At 38.3% G+C, this 21,804-nt stretch overlaps 1 protein-coding gene across 11 annotated transcripts in view; it reads left to right on the plus strand.

Moving 5' to 3' along the window:
* GRIA4 (glutamate ionotropic receptor AMPA type subunit 4) overlaps positions 1-21,804 on the plus strand; it is a 242,939-nt gene that overhangs the window by 133,154 nt on the left and 87,981 nt on the right. For all 11 annotated transcript variants that reach the window (XR_008449533.1, XM_054064344.1, XM_054064340.1 and 8 more), the window contains one exon: positions 14,592-14,776. Coding sequence is in view for 10 of the 11 variants with exons in the window: in XM_054064344.1 (XP_053920319.1) it covers positions 14,592-14,776 (185 nt within the window). In the remaining variant the exon portion in view is untranslated. The remainder of the gene's footprint in view (positions 1-14,591; positions 14,777-21,804) is intronic.

Genomic DNA, 21,804 nt, shown 5'->3' on the forward strand with positions numbered 1-21,804 from the left:
ACATTGCCGCTATTCCTATCAGGCCTTTGTAAACAGTCCCTCCCCAGCTCTCTTGTAGCCCCCTTTCAACTACTGGAAAGTCGCTATAAGATCTCCTTGGAGCCTTCTCTTCTTCAGGCTGAACAATCCCAGTGTCCTCGTTTGGAGACATAGGCAGATCTCCAATTTCTGTAGTGGTGAAGTTTGTTTGTTTATTTATAGTTAATTAGCCTGAAATCTGGCTCAATGATTTAGAACTGGATTTAGAAGGTAAATTTGGCAAGAGGAATGAGGTCACCCTCTCTCTTGTACTGTGGGAGATGGTATCACGTACATCCCAGCCTGGAGTCACAGCCCAAAGCTTCTGTGTGAACATTCCTTCAGGGTGCCAGTAGGCATAACTTCAATAACACAAGCAAAACACGACGTAAGGAATTACATGCAATTTTACAACTGTAGCCTGGTCTCCTGGAGCCACTTAAGGATCCTCGGCAAGGGAGCTGGGTGTGGTGACTGCTCTCTTCCACTCTGCTTCCAGAGAAAATGCCCTCAAGTATTAATTCTGGCCCACTGACCTTTTTGGAATAATGTTTCAGCTTTCAGGTTGAAAAGGCTGGACGTTTCTGCATTAAGCAGACTGGAAAATTTAAATCTACATTGTATCTCTTGAGGAAAATAAAACAGTTGAGGTAATTTATAGCATTTAAGAGGAGCTATTATGAAATAATATCATGTCAATCACATTGAAAAGGGTAGTGGAAGCAGAAGCCAAAGCATATAAAAAAGTACGAGTGGGCAGCAGTTTCTTTCACAGTAGTTTTTGAGCATTAAGCATAGAGAAAGTTGTTCCAGGCAGCAATTTCTAAGAAAACTCAAGATATATTCAATAATATTGTACACTTAGATGAATTATAGTCTCCTATTGCTTTCTCAGAAAGAGATTTTCATTTACAAGTACAGCAAAAAATGGTGGAAGTGGAATTGTGCTGTTTTTACAGTAGTACAACTGAAAGCAGACCCTGTTTACTGTTTTATTTTCAATCTAAGTTACAGTCTAAAAGGCCAAACATACGTTCTAAGACTTCTGAAGTATTTTGTATCTATTTAGCAGTTACTGGTTTCTCACTTCTCATTTGTCTCGGATACAGGAAGTCCTTCTGTTGTATTTTTATCTTTCACCTTCTCGTGTTTTGCAGCCAGTTCCCACATCCTCTGCAGCTTTTTGGGATGTTCTTTTATAAACTACTTAGCCACTGAAGCAAAGATTGCGATAAAATTTTCCCATCTCTCTGATAAATATTCGTTGTACCATGCTGCAGAGTAATTTTCTCTGTTTTTCTCTGCCTTGGTGAATATTTTATCATTGTTTTTATACTATGGGGTTGCTGCAGATGAAGAAATGAAGACTAAACCACACAGGATGCTCTCAGTCCTAATGATCACGACACAGGACGCGGGGACATCCAGTGACACCTGCAGAGTCCTGTGCTTTCTGCAGGGCATAAACAGTATCTTGCTACCACTGCTCTCCTGGGTAACAGTTATGCAGATATCAAATTGTCCTTCTTGCTTCTGTTCATGGAGATGTCCTGTATGGATATATTGAAGGAATGTCCCTTTGTACTAGATGCTGTTCCCAATTTTTTTAAACCTTTGTAATTTTTTCTTCTGGCCAATCCTATGCAGAAAAAAAAAAATCACTCATGTTCATTAAAACTTGGGATGTCACCAGAGTGCACTTTTCTGTGAATAAACAGCTGTTCGAGGGAAGAAAAGTACCCAGCTCTAAAATGAGCAAAGTTCTTAAGACCATTTGCTTTCAAAATGGTCAACACAAGTGCCATTGTATAATGAAACGTCACAGACACTTAACTTTTATGGAGCAGTTATTGACTGGTCATTGTGTTCATTTTCAGCCAAGGTCAGTTAAAACTAACCAAAGTCCAGATCAACGTATATTTAATATGAGAAACTTGCCAGGATTTTACCATAATTTTCTGTTTTGGCCTGTTTTCTGGCAGGCCAGTCACAGCTTTTAATATCTGTATTCTTTTACCTGTTATCTTTGCATTTTACTGTGTCCATTTCCATGTTTCCCACTAAATGTCAGTTCCTACAGCTGAAATTTAATTTCAGTTGTTAAGTATATTCATTCTACCAGAGCTTTGAACATGAGTTTATGATTACTTTTTGGAATATAACTTGCCTCAGTGGAACATAATAAATTAGTCTAATCATATGATGAGTACTTACTTCATCCTGTGTTTCTTCCTGCTATGAATTGAAATTGTGTCTGTAATTGTATGCAAATCCCTTCACCGAAATAATCAAAGGATACCTATGTGTAGCTGCCCATCCTCCACATCAGAAGCATAAAAGCAACCTAACTCTTAATTCTACTTAAATGAAAAGTTTTATCTTCACATATAAAATGTAGATATGATGTAGAAGAACTTAAACTAAGGCATGTGAGTAGCAAAGAGCTACTTTGCTATTTGGTATTGCAGGCTGCTTTCAGTCCTGCTTTTTACCTATGCACAACGCTGTGTTAATAGTGTTCATGGCATTAAACCTCAGAAATAATACTGGGATTTTTCTTCTCCTGAAAATATGTGAGATAAAAGAAAATTTATGAATTGCCTTCAGAGGGTGCCCATTTCCCTCCACTGCCTTCAGAAGGAAACTGGAGTAACTAGCTCAGACTTAGCCATTGAACTTTCAGTTGAGATAAATTCTACTCTAAGGCACGTTTTATATTATTAGCCTCAAATCATCCTGATTGCTTCTTTGAACTCTGTCAAATATCTTAGCATTATTTTTTTTAAATATGGGCACCAAAAAGAGATTTAGTCGTGCAGGAGTAGTCTGGTGTCCTGTGTGAAGATCATATCATTCTAGTTTTCCTCTTCCCTGTTTCTCTATCCAAATATCTAGAAATGGCATTATCTGTCTTATAACATCACAGGAAAAGATCAATCCTGTGCATCTATGACACTGATAACAACAGTTGTGAAGACACTCAAATGAGGCAAGGTTATTAAATTCCTTTTGTCCCATAAATTCTTTTCAGGAAAGGGGTGAGAAGAGGAAGAAGAGGGCAGAAGGAGCTGAAAAAAATCTCTTCTAGTTCATCAGCCTCATTTAAAAATTCTCTCACTTGTTTGCAGGTTATTTTTTACAGAAGGACAGGATCTGCCTTTCATTAACCCATGTCAACTGGGCGTGATCACTTGGTTGTCCTGTGTGTGTTGTGTGATAGCACTCAAGATGGTCTGCTCCATGTCCTTCTCTGGCACCGAGATTAGACTGTCAAGCCTGTAGTTCCCTGGATCCTCCCTCTGACTCTTCAATATTATTACACTTCAATGAAAGCCACTATATGAAATCTTTGGATGTTTCTCAAATTGTACCTCCGGTCCAAAAAGAAAGAATGACATCTCAGTTCTGGTCTACACCAGAAGAGCAATAAGTTAGTTTTAGGCACTGGAAGAAGAACATAGATCTTTAGACTTATCTCCAGTTTGTTTGTTGTTTGCTGGGGGGTAGGCAGTCAACTCTTAGTAAGATCATGATCTGTGTGTCAGTTTAAAAGAAATAATAAGACTTATTTCACACTCATTTCAATCCAAAGGTGACCATATTATAATCATAACATCCAAACATCAAAGTCTCTAGTACCAAGACATGTTACATTTTTCTGATAAAGTTAAATGCTTGAGAATATAGATTTCTGAAAGATCTTAACACAACTGAAATTTAAAATTAGAAATAATGTGCCTGGGATCTATAAGTAGAAGTTATAGAAGGAGTAAGGTCTATAAATTATCTGCAGTCTAGCCACCAATACATATGGATGTGGTCATGTGTGCACAAAGATAGAATTAAGGTTTCAAGTCTTCTTAAAAAGAATGTTTCTTAGTGTGAATGCCTGTTGTTTTGGTCTGAAGATTGTTCTTGCATTTTTCTCTCATGTATGTATCAGAAACGACACTGCATTAATGCCTATAGGCAGAGATTGTCAGATATTTTATAGTAAAAGAGTAGTTTTCTTACAAATCCCTGTAGAGAAGAGGCACAAGTTCTAACATCAAATCCTCATTTAGTACCCAGAGTCAGTTCTGTCCTAGGGCACAGGTATCATGCATGGACTGAGGCAGATGCCTTGTAGAGAAAAATAGTGTGTGACAATATAATTAACGACAGCCCCAGAATACATTAATTAGAACTACTTCTGATTTTAAGATCTATCAGCTCTTGAGTGGTTTGGCTTCCAATCTTAATATTTTTTTTACGTAGTTCTTTTGAATGTTGTTTACACAAAGGTCTACATACAACTGTACACCATCACAGGACAGACAATATTGTATTCAGGTAGAACAATCTAGACACTAGAGCGGTAAGTTGCTAAGAAGCTAGCAATTTCTGGAAAATACCTTTGAATCAATTAAGGTATAGTGTAAGAAAGATTATTTATTAGTATCAAAGTTACAGACTATAGGTTTTAATGAAATGAAGAGTTTTGGCTCTAAGGCATTGCACTAGAGAAGAATAGTTTAAGCTATAATATATAAAAGCAAGGCATATTCACAACTAAGCTGGATATTTGTCAAATTAATAGTAATAAGAGCACGTTTTTCCTGTTTTCTCTCCTTTTTTAAAATACAGATATACATTAGCCCTAATGATAGGTCCAAGATGACTGAATATTCAGAGAGACTATGCGGCCTCTGTAGTTACATAAAAATTCTTGTCTGACAAAGAGTAAGCCTAGCACCTGGGGGTTTTTTTCTCCTTTTCTTCACATCCAGTGGATTAATTGCTAATTTTAAGGTAATAGTTTGTGAGGTTCTGATAACACTGTAATCACATGCAGTTTCTGATTTAGCATTCAAAGCTGGTAGCAAGAATTTGCTAATATTTGCTAAGAATGTGTCTTTGGTGCTGTTTGTAAAGTTCAGAGTAGCTGAAGACTTCTCAATTGAGCCAGTTCTAGCTGAACCCTTTGGCATAACTATATTATAGATAAATAAAAGCCCAGGGAGGTGGTTGAGTCACCATCCCTAGAGGTATTTAAAAGATGGGTAGACAAACTGCTCAGGAACATGGTTTAGTGGCAGATAGGAGTGGTTTGATTCAGTGATCTGAGAGGTCTTTTCCAACCTGATGATTTTATGATTCTATGATTCTTTGTACTTCTGGCATATAACTGAAATATGCTTGAATGTATTCATATCTATTCATATCTATGTGTGTTTGTCGCAAGAAAATATGCTGGTCATAGATGCAAGTTTGAAAGCATTTAGAGAAACAAAAATGTGAAAGAAAAGCAAAACTATGAGATTGCCTTCAAAACTAGGGCTTTTCTTCAGTTCCTCTGAGTTTCTGCTCATCTTTATCACTAAACACTTTGATGAGACTCCTTTATAGTGCAGTTCATATGAAGGTTCATATGAAGACTCTGAAATGCTAAGTGGAAAACATCTTCCTGCAGAGTGGGTGTAGCATAAATGGAAGCTGACATAGCCAGAACTGTGATCATGTGTTCCCATTGTGGAGTAAGCCAAACTTCCTCCCATATGTTCACTGAAAGCATGTAACCTACTCACGTTTCTTCCACTTAAGTCTTCTTTAAAAAAAAAAAAATGCTCATGGTTGCAATATATTAGCAACATCTTCTTGGAGCTTTATGTCCTCCTCTAGAAAGAAGCTTTATTGAATACTGCAGCTGAAGTTTCACAGGTACCAGTCTCTACAGGATTGGGGAGGGACTGTTAGCAAAGGCTTGTAGTGCTAGGACTAGGGGCAGTGGGTACAAACTGGAGAGGGGCAGAGTTAGACTAGACATAAGGAAGAATTTCTTCACCGTGAGGGTGATGAGGCACCAGAACAAGTTTCCAGGGAAGCTGTGGCTGCCCAATCCCTGGAGATGTTGAAGGCCAGGTTGGATGGGGCCTTGGGCAGCCTGATCCAGTGGCAGATGTCCCTGCCTGTGGCATGGATGTTGGAACAGGATAATCTTTAAGATTGCTTCCAACCAGAACTATTCTATGATTCTATTGATTCAAAGATTCTATGATTCTATGATTAAGGGAGAGAAAAACAGATAGTCTGACCATAAACCGATGCTAGAACTTGTTTTGGAGGTGTCTAACAATACTGAGAAAATACTCGAGGTCATAGATCTCTGGGAGGTGAGAAATAGAGATCATAAGGATAATTTCCTTCATCATCAAATATTTTGAAATCTTTGAAGCAAAATAGTGATAGAAAAGATGGCTAAACTGCATCCATTATTTCATTGATTTCATTTCAGTACCATCTGTAACAAAATTGGAGACAGACTTTTTAATAAGACCTGTCGTAGTAAGGCAAGAGGTAGTGATTTTAAACTTAAAGAGGTTAGATTTAGACTAGATGTAAGGAAGACATTTTTTACAATGAGGGTGGTGAAACACTTGAACAGGTTGCCCAGAGAAGTAATAGCTACCCCATCCCTGGAAACTTTCAAGGTCAGATTGGATGGAGCTCTGAGCAACCTAATCAAGGGGAGTTGGACTAGGTGACCTTTAAAAGTCATAGAAGCATACAATCAGAGAACCACCAGGTTGGAAAAGACCTTTTGGATCATCAAATCCAACCATTCCTATCCGCCACTAAGCTATGTCCCTGAGCACCTCGTCTACCCATCTTTTAAATACCTCCAGGGGTGGTGACTCGACCACCTTCCTGGGCAACCTCTGCCAGTGCCCAATGACTCTTTCTGTAAACTATTTTTTTCTTGATATCCAGTCTGAACCTCCCCTGGCGCAGTTTAAGGCCATTCCCCCGGTCCTGTCGCCTGACACTTGGGAGTCTCTCCTCTCCACAACCTCCTTTCAAGTAGTTGTAGAGAGCAATGAGATCTCCCCTCAGCATCCTCTTCACAAGGCTAAACAACCCCAGCTCTCTCAGCCGCTCCTCATAAGACTTGTTCTCCAATCCCCTCACCAGCTTCGTTGCTCTTCTCTGGATACACTACAGAGCCTCAACATCCTTCTTGTGGTGTGGGGCCCAGAACTGAACACAGTATTCACGGTGCGGTCTCACCAGTGCCGAGTACAGAGGGAGAATCACCTCTCTGGACCTGCTGGTCACACATGCTGTTTCTGATCCAAGCCAAGATGCCACTGGCCTTCTTGGCCCCCTGGGCACACTGCTGGCTCATGTTCAGTCGGCTGTCAATCAACACCCGCAGGTCCTTCTTCTCCATGCAGATTTCTAGCCAGACTTCTCCTCATCTGTAGCACTGCATAGGGTTGTTGTGCCCCAAAGGCAAGACCAGGTATTTGGCCTTGTTGAACCTCATGCCATTGGTGTCAGCCCAGCGGTCCAGCCTGTTCAGATCCCTTTGAAGAGCTTCAGTGCCCTTATCTGGGTCATTGATAAAGATATTGAACAGGACTGGGCCCAGCACTGATCCCTGGGTGACACCACGTGTGACCGGCCTCCAGGTGGAGTTAACTCCATTTACCACAAGTCCTTTCCAACTCCAATTGTTCTATTATGATTCTATGAAAATTACCCTCATCATTGATAGTATAATTCATCACCTACTTCATAACAGATGTGTTTGAAAGTACATAGTATTTGGAAAGCTAAGTAAACTCAAATGCGGATTTTTCAGGAACAAATCATGTGAGATAAAGCAAATTTCCTTCTGTTACAAAGTAACTGATTTTGTAAACATTGTTTAAAAAAATAGATGTCTCATTTTAGTATGACTTTTTACACACTTTTCATGACATTTTGCTAAACGAGCTAAAGAAATTTTGCCTTGACGAAATTTCTAGAGGACATGTGAAACACTGGTCACACACTTGAATGGAGACAGAAGTATATGAGGTTCACTGTCAGATAAGGAGATATTAAGTAGTGATCCATTCCGGTTGCAGTTTTCCACAGTATCTTTGCTAATGACTCGGATGAAGTACATTTGTTAAACTAGCATACAATAAAAAACTGAAAGAACTATGTGTTCTTTGGAATACATTTTTAAAATAGATCACATTTTCACCAATGCATCTCAGGAAAGACTTGGATCAATTGCAATATATCCAGAGGAAAGTGTGGAAAATTGTCAGAATCTAGACTAAAACATGTTCCACAAGGAAAACCTGGAAGAAAGAATCATGTTTCAGCAAGTGAAGTACAGACAGAAAAGAAATGAAACAGCAGTCTTCAGTTATGTAAAAGATTGCTTTAAAGAAGGGAACAAATTGTTCTCCGGGTCTGCTGGTGATAGAACAAGAGTGAGTGGCTTTAAATTGTGCCAAGGGATACTTAGGTTAGACTTTAGGAAACATCTCCTAATGATAAGGATAATTAAGCAATGAATGTATTGCCTAGGAAGATACAGAATCCTCTTTAGAGATTTCTAAGGACAAAGATAGATATCTATCTAGAATGATTTAAATATAATTTATCTGTCTTGGGGGATGGAGGGATAAAGAGGTGGGATTATTTCTTGAGCTCCCTGTCTTATTTTTGAATCTATGTGTCATTACTGTAAATTAGACCCAAGAAGGACTCAGAACATACCTGCAACTCCAGCTTTCCTTCTGTCATCTAAATTGACCACTTTGGATGTACTTTTTGTTGGATGTTCTTCTCCAGCACCAGAGGAAATCAGGCATGTGAATGAATTATCATACGTCATAGAGCTTATAAACCTTAGTGATTGTGTTCAAGTTCTGGAAGCTGAATACTGACCAAAAATTTAAAACAAAACTATATATTGATAAAAGGTATTCATCATAATAAGGAAAACTAAAATGCGTGTGAGTTTGAGTGTTTGTAGCTGTTGATTGAACATACAGTCGTGCAGCACTCACACTGTAAATGTCTTATATGGTTCTCATCACTGTAGGGTCTGAATTCATCTCACCAAGGTTTGACTAGAGAAGTTACACGTATTCTCACTAAGCCTCATGTCTAGACTCCTTCAGTAATCCTTGGAGAAAGAGGAAAACGCACCTGAGATAGATATCTGAGACCAAAAAAAAAAATGCTTTTTTATGGGATATATGTCTCTCCTTTGAAAGCTTGGATGATTAACTTAGACAACTACTTTACTGAGAGCTAGAGTTAAGTGACAAGAATCCAGTCCTGAGTGTCAAATATATTGGTTTATCCATATCAAATGATTTGCTCATTTATTCTTCAATTCTTCTGTGTGTTGGATTTATAAAAAAATTGTTTCTTCTACTGATCCTAATATAAATTCCAGTAGATGGAAGTGGCTTTCATGAAATAACTCCATCATTTCAGTGTCTGTGGCTGCTGGGATCATAGTTAATCTTGGGAATGGGATCAGTTCCTATTTGAAAGTTAATTGGACAGGAAGAGAAGAAAATGAATTTACATTTCAGTAACAAGCATTATATGATGCTTATCTTTGGAAAAAAAACTGTGTTCATCAGAGGTCCTTTCTACTAAAAAATATATCGTATATGCTCTTTCCAAGTATATTAAACAGTTAACTTCTGTCATTCGGTATTTTCAATCTGCTAGCCAGAGCGAAATACAGTAATAAGATGTAAATATCGCATCCTTTTCATCATAGAAAATTAATAATAAGTTACTTTCTGCACAGCAGTTCCAAAATAAGAATTATTACTTCAGGTGCTACTGTTTGGAGCAGACAGCCTCTTTGCTGTCTGTCTCCTGGCAAGACCATCAGGAATGATTGCACGCACTTAGAGAGACTGGGGAGATGGTTTCCCAGAATGAAAAGGCTGCGGGAAGATCAGAGTTATTGAGATTTAGATATATCACTGTAACTGATCACTGAAATATTTCGGGCAAAAGCAAGCAAGAAGAAAAAGAAAGAAAAAAAAAAAAGAAAGGAAAGAAGCTGATCATGTACATTCCAGCAGAAAAATAAGTCAAGATACGCTCCTCTATCTCTTCAGTTATTTCTGAACACACTGAAGAGATTTAGATGTCTGATTTTACTTTTCATTTAAATGGAAATAAATGAACTTAAGTGATTGACTTCTGAAACAAAACTGGATAAGGGAAAGCCTTTCTGGCACAGCAGAAGACTAAAAACAGCCTGAAAGGTCACTGAATTTTTTAAATAAAAAAGATTACTCTCATTTCCACTACTTGGGTGGAGGGTGGTTGTGTGTCGGTTCCAATCACTGCAATGTTGCAGTGACTATGAAGAATCCTGGACTCCCAAACCCCTGCACTTAAAGTGTGTTCTTAAATACCAAAATTGCTGAAGTGTTTTAAACAGTTTGACCTCCAGAAGATATCTAAGTCTCTCTGAAGGAGTAGTATTCTTTCTCTAAACACATGCAAGACCAGATGCAGATCTAGCATTGGGTTTGTGTGGCTGATGCACTTTGCACTGGAAAAATGCCTTTGGAGTGTGGAGTGAGGTATGGAGTCTGATTTTACAGGAAAAGAATAGAATAACTCTATTAGGGAAGGAATCTGATTTTACAGGAAAAGAATAGAATAACTCTTTGTTTTCATGTTTGGGGGGGGGGTTTCCCAGACATGAAAAAAAAAAAAAAAAAAAAAAAAGCTGTGTATTCACAATTCCACTTGAGCAGAGAACAGAGAGAAGAGATCAACAAAATAAAATGTTTTCAGACTTTCCCTGTCTCTGATTGTGTTCCAGTATATTGAGGTGGGATGATTGGTAGTACTGGTCATTAAGCAGTTGTGACAAGTATCTACATTTGAACAATGACTTATAGAAAGCAGCTGTCAGATTTCTCATCCCAGGTCATTTGAGGAAAATTCCCCAGAATCAGTACAACATAGAGGGACAAGAAGCCATTCTTGCATATAGCATCCTGGCATTTGGGAAGGACTTAATGTATGTTTCAGGGCACTTGTATTGGTGTTTTATCTTATTCACAGATTTGCCGATTAAAAAAGAAAAAGACAAACTAAACTCTAGGAAGGACCATGAGCTTTTTCATACTTTCAGGTTTCACCAATTATGTTTGGCACAACAAATTCCTTTTTCTGACAAATGTGTTATTTACATTTCAAAGTTTAATTAGTTGGCATGGAAGGGTTACTATATAGAATCATAGAATCATAGAATAGTTTGGGTTGGAAGGGGCCTTAAAGATCATCCAGTTCCAACCCCCTGCCATCGGCAGAGACACCTCTCACTAGATCAGGCTGCTCAAGACCTCATCCAACCTGGCCTTGAACACCTCCAGGGAGGGGCAGCCACAACTTTCCTGGGATCTCACAAATATAACTGTGTGAGAACTCATCTCACTTTTATTTATTGGCATAGTCCTATACAATATTTTTAGATAGTTTTGAAAAGCATTGATTGTGCATCTCAGGTGATTTGAGTTAGTCTGGGGGATTTTAAGTTTTCTTTTATTGTGGAATATTATTCCACAATACATGGCATGGAATATATTCCAGAAAATTAATCATTCGCCTGTCTTTAGCATAACTGAGGATAGACAGCAGATAATCAGAGTCATAGAATCATAGAATAGTTTGAGTTGGAAGGTACCTTAAAGATTATCCAGTTCCAACCCCCCGCCATGGACAGGGACACATTCCACGAGATCAGGATGTCCAAGGCCCCATCCAACCTGGCCTTGAACACCTCCAGGGATGGGGCAGCCACAACTTCCCTGGGCAACCTGTGCCAGTGCCTCACCACTCTCATCGTGAAGAAATTCTTCCTTGTGTCTGGAAGAAATTCTTCTTTACGTCTAGAAAATAAATACCTGTTAGATGACAGCTATAGGATTCATGTCTGCTGTCTTTACTTGGGCAAAAATCTTCCTGAAGTTTAAGAATTCTGTCTAAATAAAGATGCTGCACTCAGTTTCTGAGAATTACCCCAGAATAGTGTCAGGGGTTTTAACTTATAAAATGTTTGCAGCACTGCATATAATTAATTCCCCCCACCCCGTTAGCTGTAGCCAATTATTTTGGACAAATAAGCTTTCTCCTCAGCATGTCTAATTTTTATGCAAACTGAGCCTGTGAATGCCTTGATTCATTCTGAGAAACTCAGTCTGTTATATGAAAAATTCCTCCTGCACAGGGAATAGATGACCATGCCACTGATTACTTGCATGGGGGTTCTGAACTCTTCTGATGGAGATGTAGCAGTACATCCAGTTACTACTATTTAGCTGTATTTTACTACGTGTTAAAGATGTGCTAACATGGAAACCCCCATCTGAATGCTAGCTACTGATAAGAAGCTTCAAATGCCTAGATGAAGGCAGTTGCAAATGAAATGCGGGAAGTCAAACCTAGATCCAAGGTAGAAGAAAAGCTTGTCTGTGTGTTTGTCTGATATTTGCCGTACTTTATGCTGGGATAAATTCCTACTTTGATCAAAACACATCTTAGTAAAGTTGCCCAAGTGAAATAAGAAAGGAATGAGAGGATGTCAATTACTGTTTCAAAACCCATTCATTCAGAATCAAAGAAAATGTTAATTTGTGTCAGGAAGCTGAATTAAGTAAATGTTGACTGCCTTTGTAGCAAAGATCAAGTCAGAGTTACAGTGTAAATGAAGCTGGAACCCCTGTAACACTGGAGTAGTTTTAATATGTGTCTATATGTGGAAAGGAGTAGGAAATGAAGCAAGAAACACAATGTTTGGGAAATAATCTCGTCATGATTTGCAGAGATAATTACAGGCAAAAAGGAGATTGAATATAGTAACAGGAAAAGCAGAATAATTATGCAGCATCTAACAGGAAATCTGTATGGTTCTTTGAAAAATAAAACAGCCATTGGGTTAATAATATATGCTGAGTATAGAAGTGTTTGAATATATCACATATTTGAATTCACTTCTTAAGAACATACTGTTGCAAAAATGTATCTCATTTATATGATAATATATGTTATGAGGTTTATGTTTTCATTATTAATGCTTGTATTTTTATCTTAAATATGTTATCTGAATTGGAGAAAAAAAGTAATAAGAGTTGATTTCAGAGTGCGGGTGCATAGTGTCATAATGGTAAGAAGATACAGATTTTAAGTTAATATTTCGAGGACTGCAAATTTCTTGGGAGCCAGAAGAAAAATAGCTACTCCTAGATTTGCAAGAGGATTAGTTTCTCATGTGTCCTAAAATCTTCATATTCTGATAAAACTGTTGTCTACTTTTATTTGACTGAAGGCAGACTTGGGGTTTGGTGGTTTTGTAGGTCCTCTGATAGTTAATTGGTTAGCAACAGCACACTCAAAAGAATTCTTTCTGACATGTAACTTACTAAGATTCCTCTTGCAGTCTGTGGGAATACTTAATGCTTCTTACGGGGACTCTGTTATGCAGTAGCATCTTCAGGTCCATTAAAATGACAGCTGGGCATCACTGAACTCAGGCATGGGACCCTCTTGTTGAAGGGACAAAGGAGCCACCGCTATGTAGCCACATCACTAAGGACGATTTTCAAGAGCTGAAATCTTTCATTCAGTGACATAATGAGTAAAAAGCCACAGCATTTCATGTTGGGATTATGGATAGGGGCATCTCCTCTGAATTGCGTCATTTGTATCGGTATGTTATTGACAGACATATCTGTCCATTCTGTCTTTCTCAAAGATTAACTCTGGATCAGAGGTGTGCAATCTTCATTGCTTTAAACAAATTCATCATTTACGCTTAATAAAAGATGGAATAATACATGCTTTCTACTTTAGGAACTGGTTGGATAAGTCAAAGCTAGACTTGCAAGCTGTCCTAAGATATATCAGGAGCTCTTCTCCTGCCTCTGTACTGCACACCTCCAGTGAGAAAGGATTAGGAGAGGGATGAAGGCAAACTGTTCATGGATCAGGGCACACAGACTGTGGGCAGGGAGCGTGCCCTGTAGGTTCAAATGGAGACCTCAGAGAGGACGCTGCCTTTCCGTTCTGTGAGTGGGCTCAAAGATGACAAAGGAGGCATCAAATACTGATAATAGTAAAGAGCAATAATCCTGCCAGTAGTAATAATTAATGCTCCTTTGGTGCCCTTCATCGTTGACCTCTAATCACTTTGCATACATTGATTAAAGCTTACAGGATCAATATAATTTCTGTTCACACATCTATACTGGCATAAGTATTTATAAATAAATGAAAAAAAATCTTGTTGAGAGGCATTAAAACCTACTTGGATTAGGTGTTCAAAAAAAAACCCAACAACAACAAAAAGCAAAGCATTTGAATGTCTAGCATACTGCTTTTTTAGTATACAAGTACTTCTGGTGAATGAATCAGATCAGATTTTTTCTTTACTGTGTCATGTAATGCTTGGATATAGAAACCTGCACAAAACCAGTCTGAGAAGCTGAATACTTGACTGGAAGACTTCATGCATATAAATCATATAAAGTTTATCTATAATGCTGGGAGTCATTCCAAGGATTCTGATCACAGCAATTGTTAATTTTGGTTAACTGCATACTGTGCACTGATCGTGGCTAGCAGCAGCGAGAGAGATACAAACAGTCTCTTATTCCCTTCCCTGCAGGAGCAAACATTAAGAGACCTAATATTGACTAAGGACAATTCGTATTCAAAAATATGCAATGATTGTGTTACTACTGTATTGTATCCTTTTCTTTTAGGTTATTCAATACTTCAAGCTATAATGGAAAAAGCGGGACAAAATAGCTGGCAAGTCAGTGCCATCTGTGTGGAGAATTTTAATGATGCCAGCTACAGGAGGCTTTTAGAAGACCTGGACCGAAGGCAGGAAAAGAAATTTGTAATAGACTGTGAAATAGAGAGGCTTCAGAATCTCTTAGAACAGGTAATACCTGCTTTTAATGTCACTGTAAGCACATTACTGAAACTCCAGATGAGATACCATTGTGCACTATATTTCATTTATGTTCTCAGTAGAAATGAGATTCCTTTCGCTTTCGTTTTTCCTCATGGGTCTGTATTTGTATGTCCACTTGCCTGCTTTGTTTTCCTTTCCTAGAAAACTCTTGTCATAACAGCTGACACATCAGCGAAGTAAGCCCCACCTTTCCCACTCAGCAGGTCTGTGGGTAAAGGGTGCCAGCAGGCTGGACGTTTGGCCCCACGTCCCAGCACTTCCATGCCTGATACATCTTGCATCAGGGTCTTAGGGCTGACAGAAAAATATGGTGTGGTTTCATTTCTAAGATGTCCTCATTCTGTTCCACCATAGAAGTAAAATTCAGTTTTGATTGAAGAAAGAAAACAGCCTTACTTGAATCAAATATTAACATTCTATTCACCGTATGTATTTCTAGCCATAAAATACTTTAGAATTATTATTACACGTATTAAAACTGATAATTTTATTTCCTTAGTGGAGTATTTATGGACATGAAGAAGAGTAGAATAAAGGCGCTGTTGAATTAGTAAGGAAGGTCAGGTTCTTGCATCAGTTATTCATGGAAATCTGCTATTATAGAAAGAAAATACTGAGTCAGGCAGACCGGCTTGCACTGGGTAGTACCTATATAAGTGTGTAAAGTGAATATGAAATCCTGCTGCTCTGATGTGGCAAATCTATCTCCTTATAGTGCTTATGTATTAGCTCTTTCTTAAAGTATGGGGAAAAAAATAAAATAATGCTTTGAAAGGACTATTTTGTCATAGAATCGTAGCATAGTTTTGGTTGGAAGGGACCTTAAAGATCATCCAGTTCCAACCCTCAATGTCAAATGACAGGAAAATAACTTAGGATTAACGATCTGCTTCTCCCATGATCCCACATATTATACTGATGTGGTGCAAATGCACCGTTCAGGACCAGCTGCCACCGATGCAGGAACTACAGGGAATGAATGCCATCTGCTGGTGGTAGATACTCTGCCACCACGCTGCTTCTCTTTGCCTACTCACTATGAGAATTTTAAAGACTTTATTGCAAAAAATGTTCATGATGCGTTTGCGACTGAAGTCACAGAAATATAAAATGTCGTTTGTGATACAGAAATGCCTCAAATAGTACTCATAGAAATATATACATCAATTTTGCTTTCACTGGCACAAGATAAAGAAGGAAATGGAGAATTAATAGTATGGCTGATTTAACAAGGACATTTTCTGTGGCTGTTGCCAAGAGAAGAATAGATATTGCCATATTGCTAAGATATTCATCTGGCAAATTTTTTTTTGTTCTGAATGCCATTATGTTTAAAGACATGCTTCCTATAGCTTATCATGAAATCCTCCCACAGTTCAGCCTATGTTGTAGTAAAACAGAACACCCATTTGAGGGCCTTTTAAAATACATTCAAAAAAATAATTTCTCTTTCAGCTCTGTGTGTGTGTGTAGGTACCTGAGTTCTTGTACATGGAATGCAAATGTGACTTAGAAAAAGTATGCTGTATTAACATAAGTCTTAAAGTACACCCACCATCCTGCGTAGGTCTATCTACTGAGTATCCACTCAGTTCCAAAGCAAAGTGAAGTCATCCCGGGTGCATTTAGATCACACTGATCTCATGTGCACTTTTTATTTGCTTCCAGGAGCTGCTACTCATTTTCTTTCCAGATTGTCATCTGCATAGTCAGTTCCTTTTTGGAACATAACCCGTGTTCTTTGTTCAGACCATGCAGAACTGAATTGGATATTGATTTTAATGTGATTAGGTTTTGACGTTCTCTGACTTCATACAGATCTGAATTTTACATGTCAGAAATAATGCAGGCATGGTACCTCATAGAAATGACGTGCCTGGCCTTAACCAACTGAATCAGATGTGGTGAGTTTGGTTAACATCTCTGCAGGGTGAGCCCAAAAGCTAATTGAGTTCTTTTCCCATTAACTGCACAGGGAGAGTGGAGGGTATGAGTTAACACCTTACTTGCAACATACCTGTATCTTAATTTATCATCCAAGCACTTTTAGGAAGTGATTCATCTGGCTACTGATTGATTTGGGGTGGGATTAGTTTTATCCAGGAAATGAGCTCTTCTGTACTTGTGCTGGTGTTTATTCACACCTAAATGTAAAGCCTTTCCCCTTAAATCTGTGTAAATGATGTGAGAGAAATTGGGTTTGGGGAATGTGTTTTTTTCTCTTTTCTCTGTAGTGACTCCCCATATATATATAGATATATATTCACACTTCTAATTAAATTGAAATTCATATATTTCAGGATATGTCTGTAATTTTCCGAGGTCATGTGAATTTTCTTCTTCCCCACCATGCCTGGAGATCTTCTCCATCCTTCCAAAGGAAAGTCACTGTACAAACAGGAACGGCATTATAGTCAGGCTAGACAAAGGATGCAGAAGAACTACAGCTTTACTCTCCATTGTGAAGGTCCTGGTCTTTCTAAACAAGCTGATCTATAAGTAGGCCTGGAGTGCTGTTTGGGGACTTTAAAATGAGAACACCTTCAGACATCAAGCGCTGTTTAAGGATGGGCAGTCAGAACTTGTCTCAGGCACAAAAACATTTAGTCTGCACAAAATGGGATTGAAGCAAGTAGAGTTTAGCCCAGGGTAGAAAGTGCAAAATAACAGCCATCTCAAAATATCAGCCATTGACTTTCTCCCTTTGCATGAAGGTCTTAATAACCTGTAGCAGACAGGTAAGGTGGCTTCGCAAATGGACTAAAAGTTGCCATGCTCTTCCCTGCATACACAGAGGAATTGATTAAGCTTCAGTGACTCTAATTAACTCAACTTCTTTCCTGCCTAGTTCTCCTGTAATTGAGAGCCTAAGTTGTGACTATACTGTAATACTTCACAATGTACAAGTAAATGTTCTGCAGAACATTTAGGAAAAGTAATTAAATCTCAGTAATAAGACTGTAACTCAAAGTGCTTTGCCCTTAAATCTATGCTAATGAAGGGAGAAAAACTGGCTCGTGGGCTTGTGGGTTTCTTCTCAAATGACTGCCCGTTTAGATACACATTCACACTTCTTATGCCTATGGACCTCAAGCAAGTAACCTCTCATGACTGTGGATCTCAGTGAAGGCCAGAGACTTTTTACTGGCTGTGTTCAAAAAAGCAGAGCACATGAGCTGTTCCCCTGCCTTTACCTGATGCACACTTTCTTGACCTGGTGTCTTCTGCTCGCTGTCATCTCCCAGCTGCCCAGCTGAGGAAATCATTACCTTGCCATTTCCTCACTTTTTGTGCGAGTTTAATCTTATAATTTTCTATTTCTTTTTGTCTCCTATGTTTTCTTAGTTCATTACTTTCTCTTATTTATTTTCTCCTCTCCACGTACCTTGCTCGGTGTAGAAGTTGCCTCTGCACTCTATATCTGAGGGTCATCTTCAGGGAAGATTTATCTCCTGAAACCCAGTGATATCTGAAATCCAAACTCCCTCCATGCACAATCCAGAATGTGCGTTTTCCATCTTATAACCTTCCTTTCAGATTTTTGCATCAGTGTGGTAAGGTTGATGTTTTGGCCAAGGGACAAACCTGTACTCTTTTAGAGGTGAAGTAAAGAGATGTTTTATTTTCAGCTTTCTGTTCTCGAAGGGTAGAGTAGAGGCAGCCTGCACACAAGTGTTTGTGCGCAAGTTTCCTTGGATTGCTCCCTACTGTCAGCCTCAGAAAAGGTTTCAGATCTTACCTGTCAAGGCTATGCCAAGACTTAGAGAATTGTGGCAGTTTTCTTAATAAAGCTATGCTCCTTTTCGTTGATCATGCTCACCCACATAAGACCATACTGTTTCCAGTAGCAATTGGAGATATTTGGGGGTGACTGGAAATGTTTTGCTTGGTTTCTGTATCAGTGCCAATTGGCATGGCTCAAAACCCGTGTTTAAACACAACACTAGAGCAAGGCATCCATTTCTGCGGGGTCACAGAGTTGTTTCTTCGATACATCGGTAAGACAGATGTCTTCAGCCTATCTGAGTCAGTAGATCTCCACCTACTCTTGAGAATCTGCGGCAACCTAGGCATACCAAGATAACTTTAGCCCTTTTTCAGAAATAATTCTCAGGATGGTGAGAGAACACACTGCATCCTTAATATCTTACAATAGACATAACCAGGAAAAATCTTTTTGTTACCTGTGAGTGAAACTTCTCCTTTATGCTCCTCTGGCAGACTATCATCCAGCAATCCCAGTCTCAGAAAGACAGGCTGCAAACATCAAGACTTTTGCCAGAAGTATTTTCTTTATTGCCCACTTAAAATAATGCACATGATTTGCCTTTGAGCATGGCAAACGGGTCCTGACCTGTATTTTAATTTACCAGTGTTAACCTGGTGTATGGCAGGAGGTGGTGTGGCTCTGGGCATGGACTGTTCCCTTGCCGTGGCCTCTCAGGGCAGATTTGGCTGTGCTGGTGCTTAACACAAGGGAATGTAATGCTTGACATGACCACTGTTGCTTACCCTCAGAAATAATCCCAAAAAAATATGTTTCAGTGCTGCACGGGAGCAGCAAAAGCAGTAAAATGAAAATGGAGATGGAAGGAATCCCTGCCCGTGGCAGGGGAGTTGGAACTAGATGAGCTTGAAGGTCCCTTTCAACTCAAACCATTCTATGCTTCTATGATTTTATGAAGATTTATTCATGTCAGCTTTCCCTAGAACTCCCTGAAAGTGTGTTTCCATTTTGGAGCATGCACATATACTCTGAACAATTAGGGAGGACTCTTTATGCTTAACAGAATGCTTTCTAGAACCCCATTAAGGATGTCACGAAATCTGATTTATCCCCTCAGTTTACTTGCCTGAATCTTTGTTTCATCCGTTAAAACACAGCTATAATAAAAATATGCTGCATATTTTTATTTAAAAAAATAAAATGTTCCTTTATTTGTATTGCATCAGTGACTAGAAACAAAGACAAAGCCTCATTTTCCATACATGCATGAAATTAGAGGCTGTTTTTAGCATTCCATTTCCAGCTTACCAGGACAAGATAGAAAAAAAGCATCTAAAACGAAGACACAGAAAAATAAAATTACATCTCCACGATTTTATATAACAGATATAGCTTTTATAGCAGAATGCATTTCTAGTGATTCATATAGTTCTGTCAAGAACCCTTATGTCCTTGTTTATCAACACATCTTTTTTCACCACACTTTCAGCAGGTGGTCTTTTAAAAGTGGAAAAATAGTCTGTTTGAATCAAAGGATGAAAGTTGGTGAGAGAGATGGAAAAATCCCTGCCTGTGTGTTTCTTCTTTTCTTCTTGTTTCCAAAGAGCTCCCCCAAACTTAATAGAAAGTACTTCTGCTTAAGATGAAATGAATACTTGAAACACATGGTAACATTGCATTTTCCATCACCTACCCACTACTCTGCTAGTGCTGGCAGCAAGCAGTACATGATCTGAACAGCTAGGGTCAAAGTAGTCGTTTAATGCATATGGCACAGCAAGAATCAGGCCCATGTGTTTTTCTTAGTTTTCACTCCTTTTCTTCCTCTTTCTTTTATTTTTATTTTTCTTTCTGCATTCTAAAATAGTGCATCTGTTTGCATTTCTGGCTAAAATCGCTAGAAATCAGAAGTCAAGTCATCCTAAGGGTGAAGGTTGTATCTTCCAAAATTAGAAAATCATTACTTTAATCTTATTATATATTTACTGAACTTCTGTTTCCATATTTCTATGAAATACACAACTCATATGTAAAAATAAATATGCCCTCAAAAGAAATGTATTTCTATTTATTACTGAGAAAGCCTAGCCAAAGTTAATACCAGATACCTATTTAAGCTGAAATTATGAAACCCCAAGTCAGCCTTCTCAGTTTAACAAATCTATTTTTTTATTTTAATTTTTCTTCTCGCATCATTTTATTGTCATTTGTGTTTATTCATTGCTTAATATGTATCAGTACAGTCTGAAGCAATCCAGAAGCTGCATACAGCTGAATGAAGCAGTATTTAGAATTGCTAAAAGCGTAAGAACTGAGGACTGATACCCCCTTGGTTTTTGACCACCACTACCATGAATACCATAAAAATCTTCTTCCCGAAAACGTATTGAGCGAGCAAGAAGTAGCACTTACTATGGCTAATGAAGAAATGTGTGCGAGTTGACTGAGCAGGTAGCACTCGCCTGCTGACCGGTAGCTGTCAGGAAGGAGGTGCAGTGTTTGGATGCTTCTTATCCCTTTGGGTCTCTGCTCATCTCCAGGAAGCTAATATTTGAGCATTTAATGTCTTAGACTGTGTCTTAGTGCCATTGTCTTCCATTCAAATATAGTTGAAACTGGCATATGTGTTAAAAAATATTTTACCGGAAAATTGATAGACAGACTCACAGACAGCTGGGTACTGCAATTATGATTTCCTTAGGAAAGAGGACTAAAAATATATAGCAAAACACACATTTAAGGAAATGCCATATTACTGTCTTCTAAGTTCTACTTGCATTTAGTTATATAAATTATTATATAAATGGAATAAATTACCATCAGTAAATATACATCACAGGTTTCTTTTGTTATCTCTTCATTTGCTAACTTTCAAGGAAGAGTTAAGTGTAATGAAATGATGAAATTGTGGTCAAGTTTGAAAAATAACACAGAAAACGATTTTGAAGATTTCAGTGAAAGCAAATATTAGTTGTTCAACCATCATATTTGTTCTTTTTACTTCTTCAGACAGTAATAACACTTATTACTAAAGAAGCAGACTGTCATTTGCTCAGCCATAGCTGATCTCACAGCTATTACTTATTGTTTGTTCGATGCTCAGAAACATGTTCAGATATACAATAAAGTCAATACTCCAAATAGATTTTACAATTAAGCTGAGAAGTGTAATGTAAGAATCATTTAGATCATGATGGATAGTGTGTTAAGTGTAAATACTTTAGCCCTTTTCTTTGGGCCTTTCATTGTTTCTTTTTCTTTTTGGTGT

This window comes from Cuculus canorus, chromosome 1 (genome assembly GCF_017976375.1).
Source record: "Cuculus canorus isolate bCucCan1 chromosome 1, bCucCan1.pri, whole genome shotgun sequence".
NCBI lineage: Eukaryota > Metazoa > Chordata > Aves > Cuculiformes > Cuculidae > Cuculus > Cuculus canorus.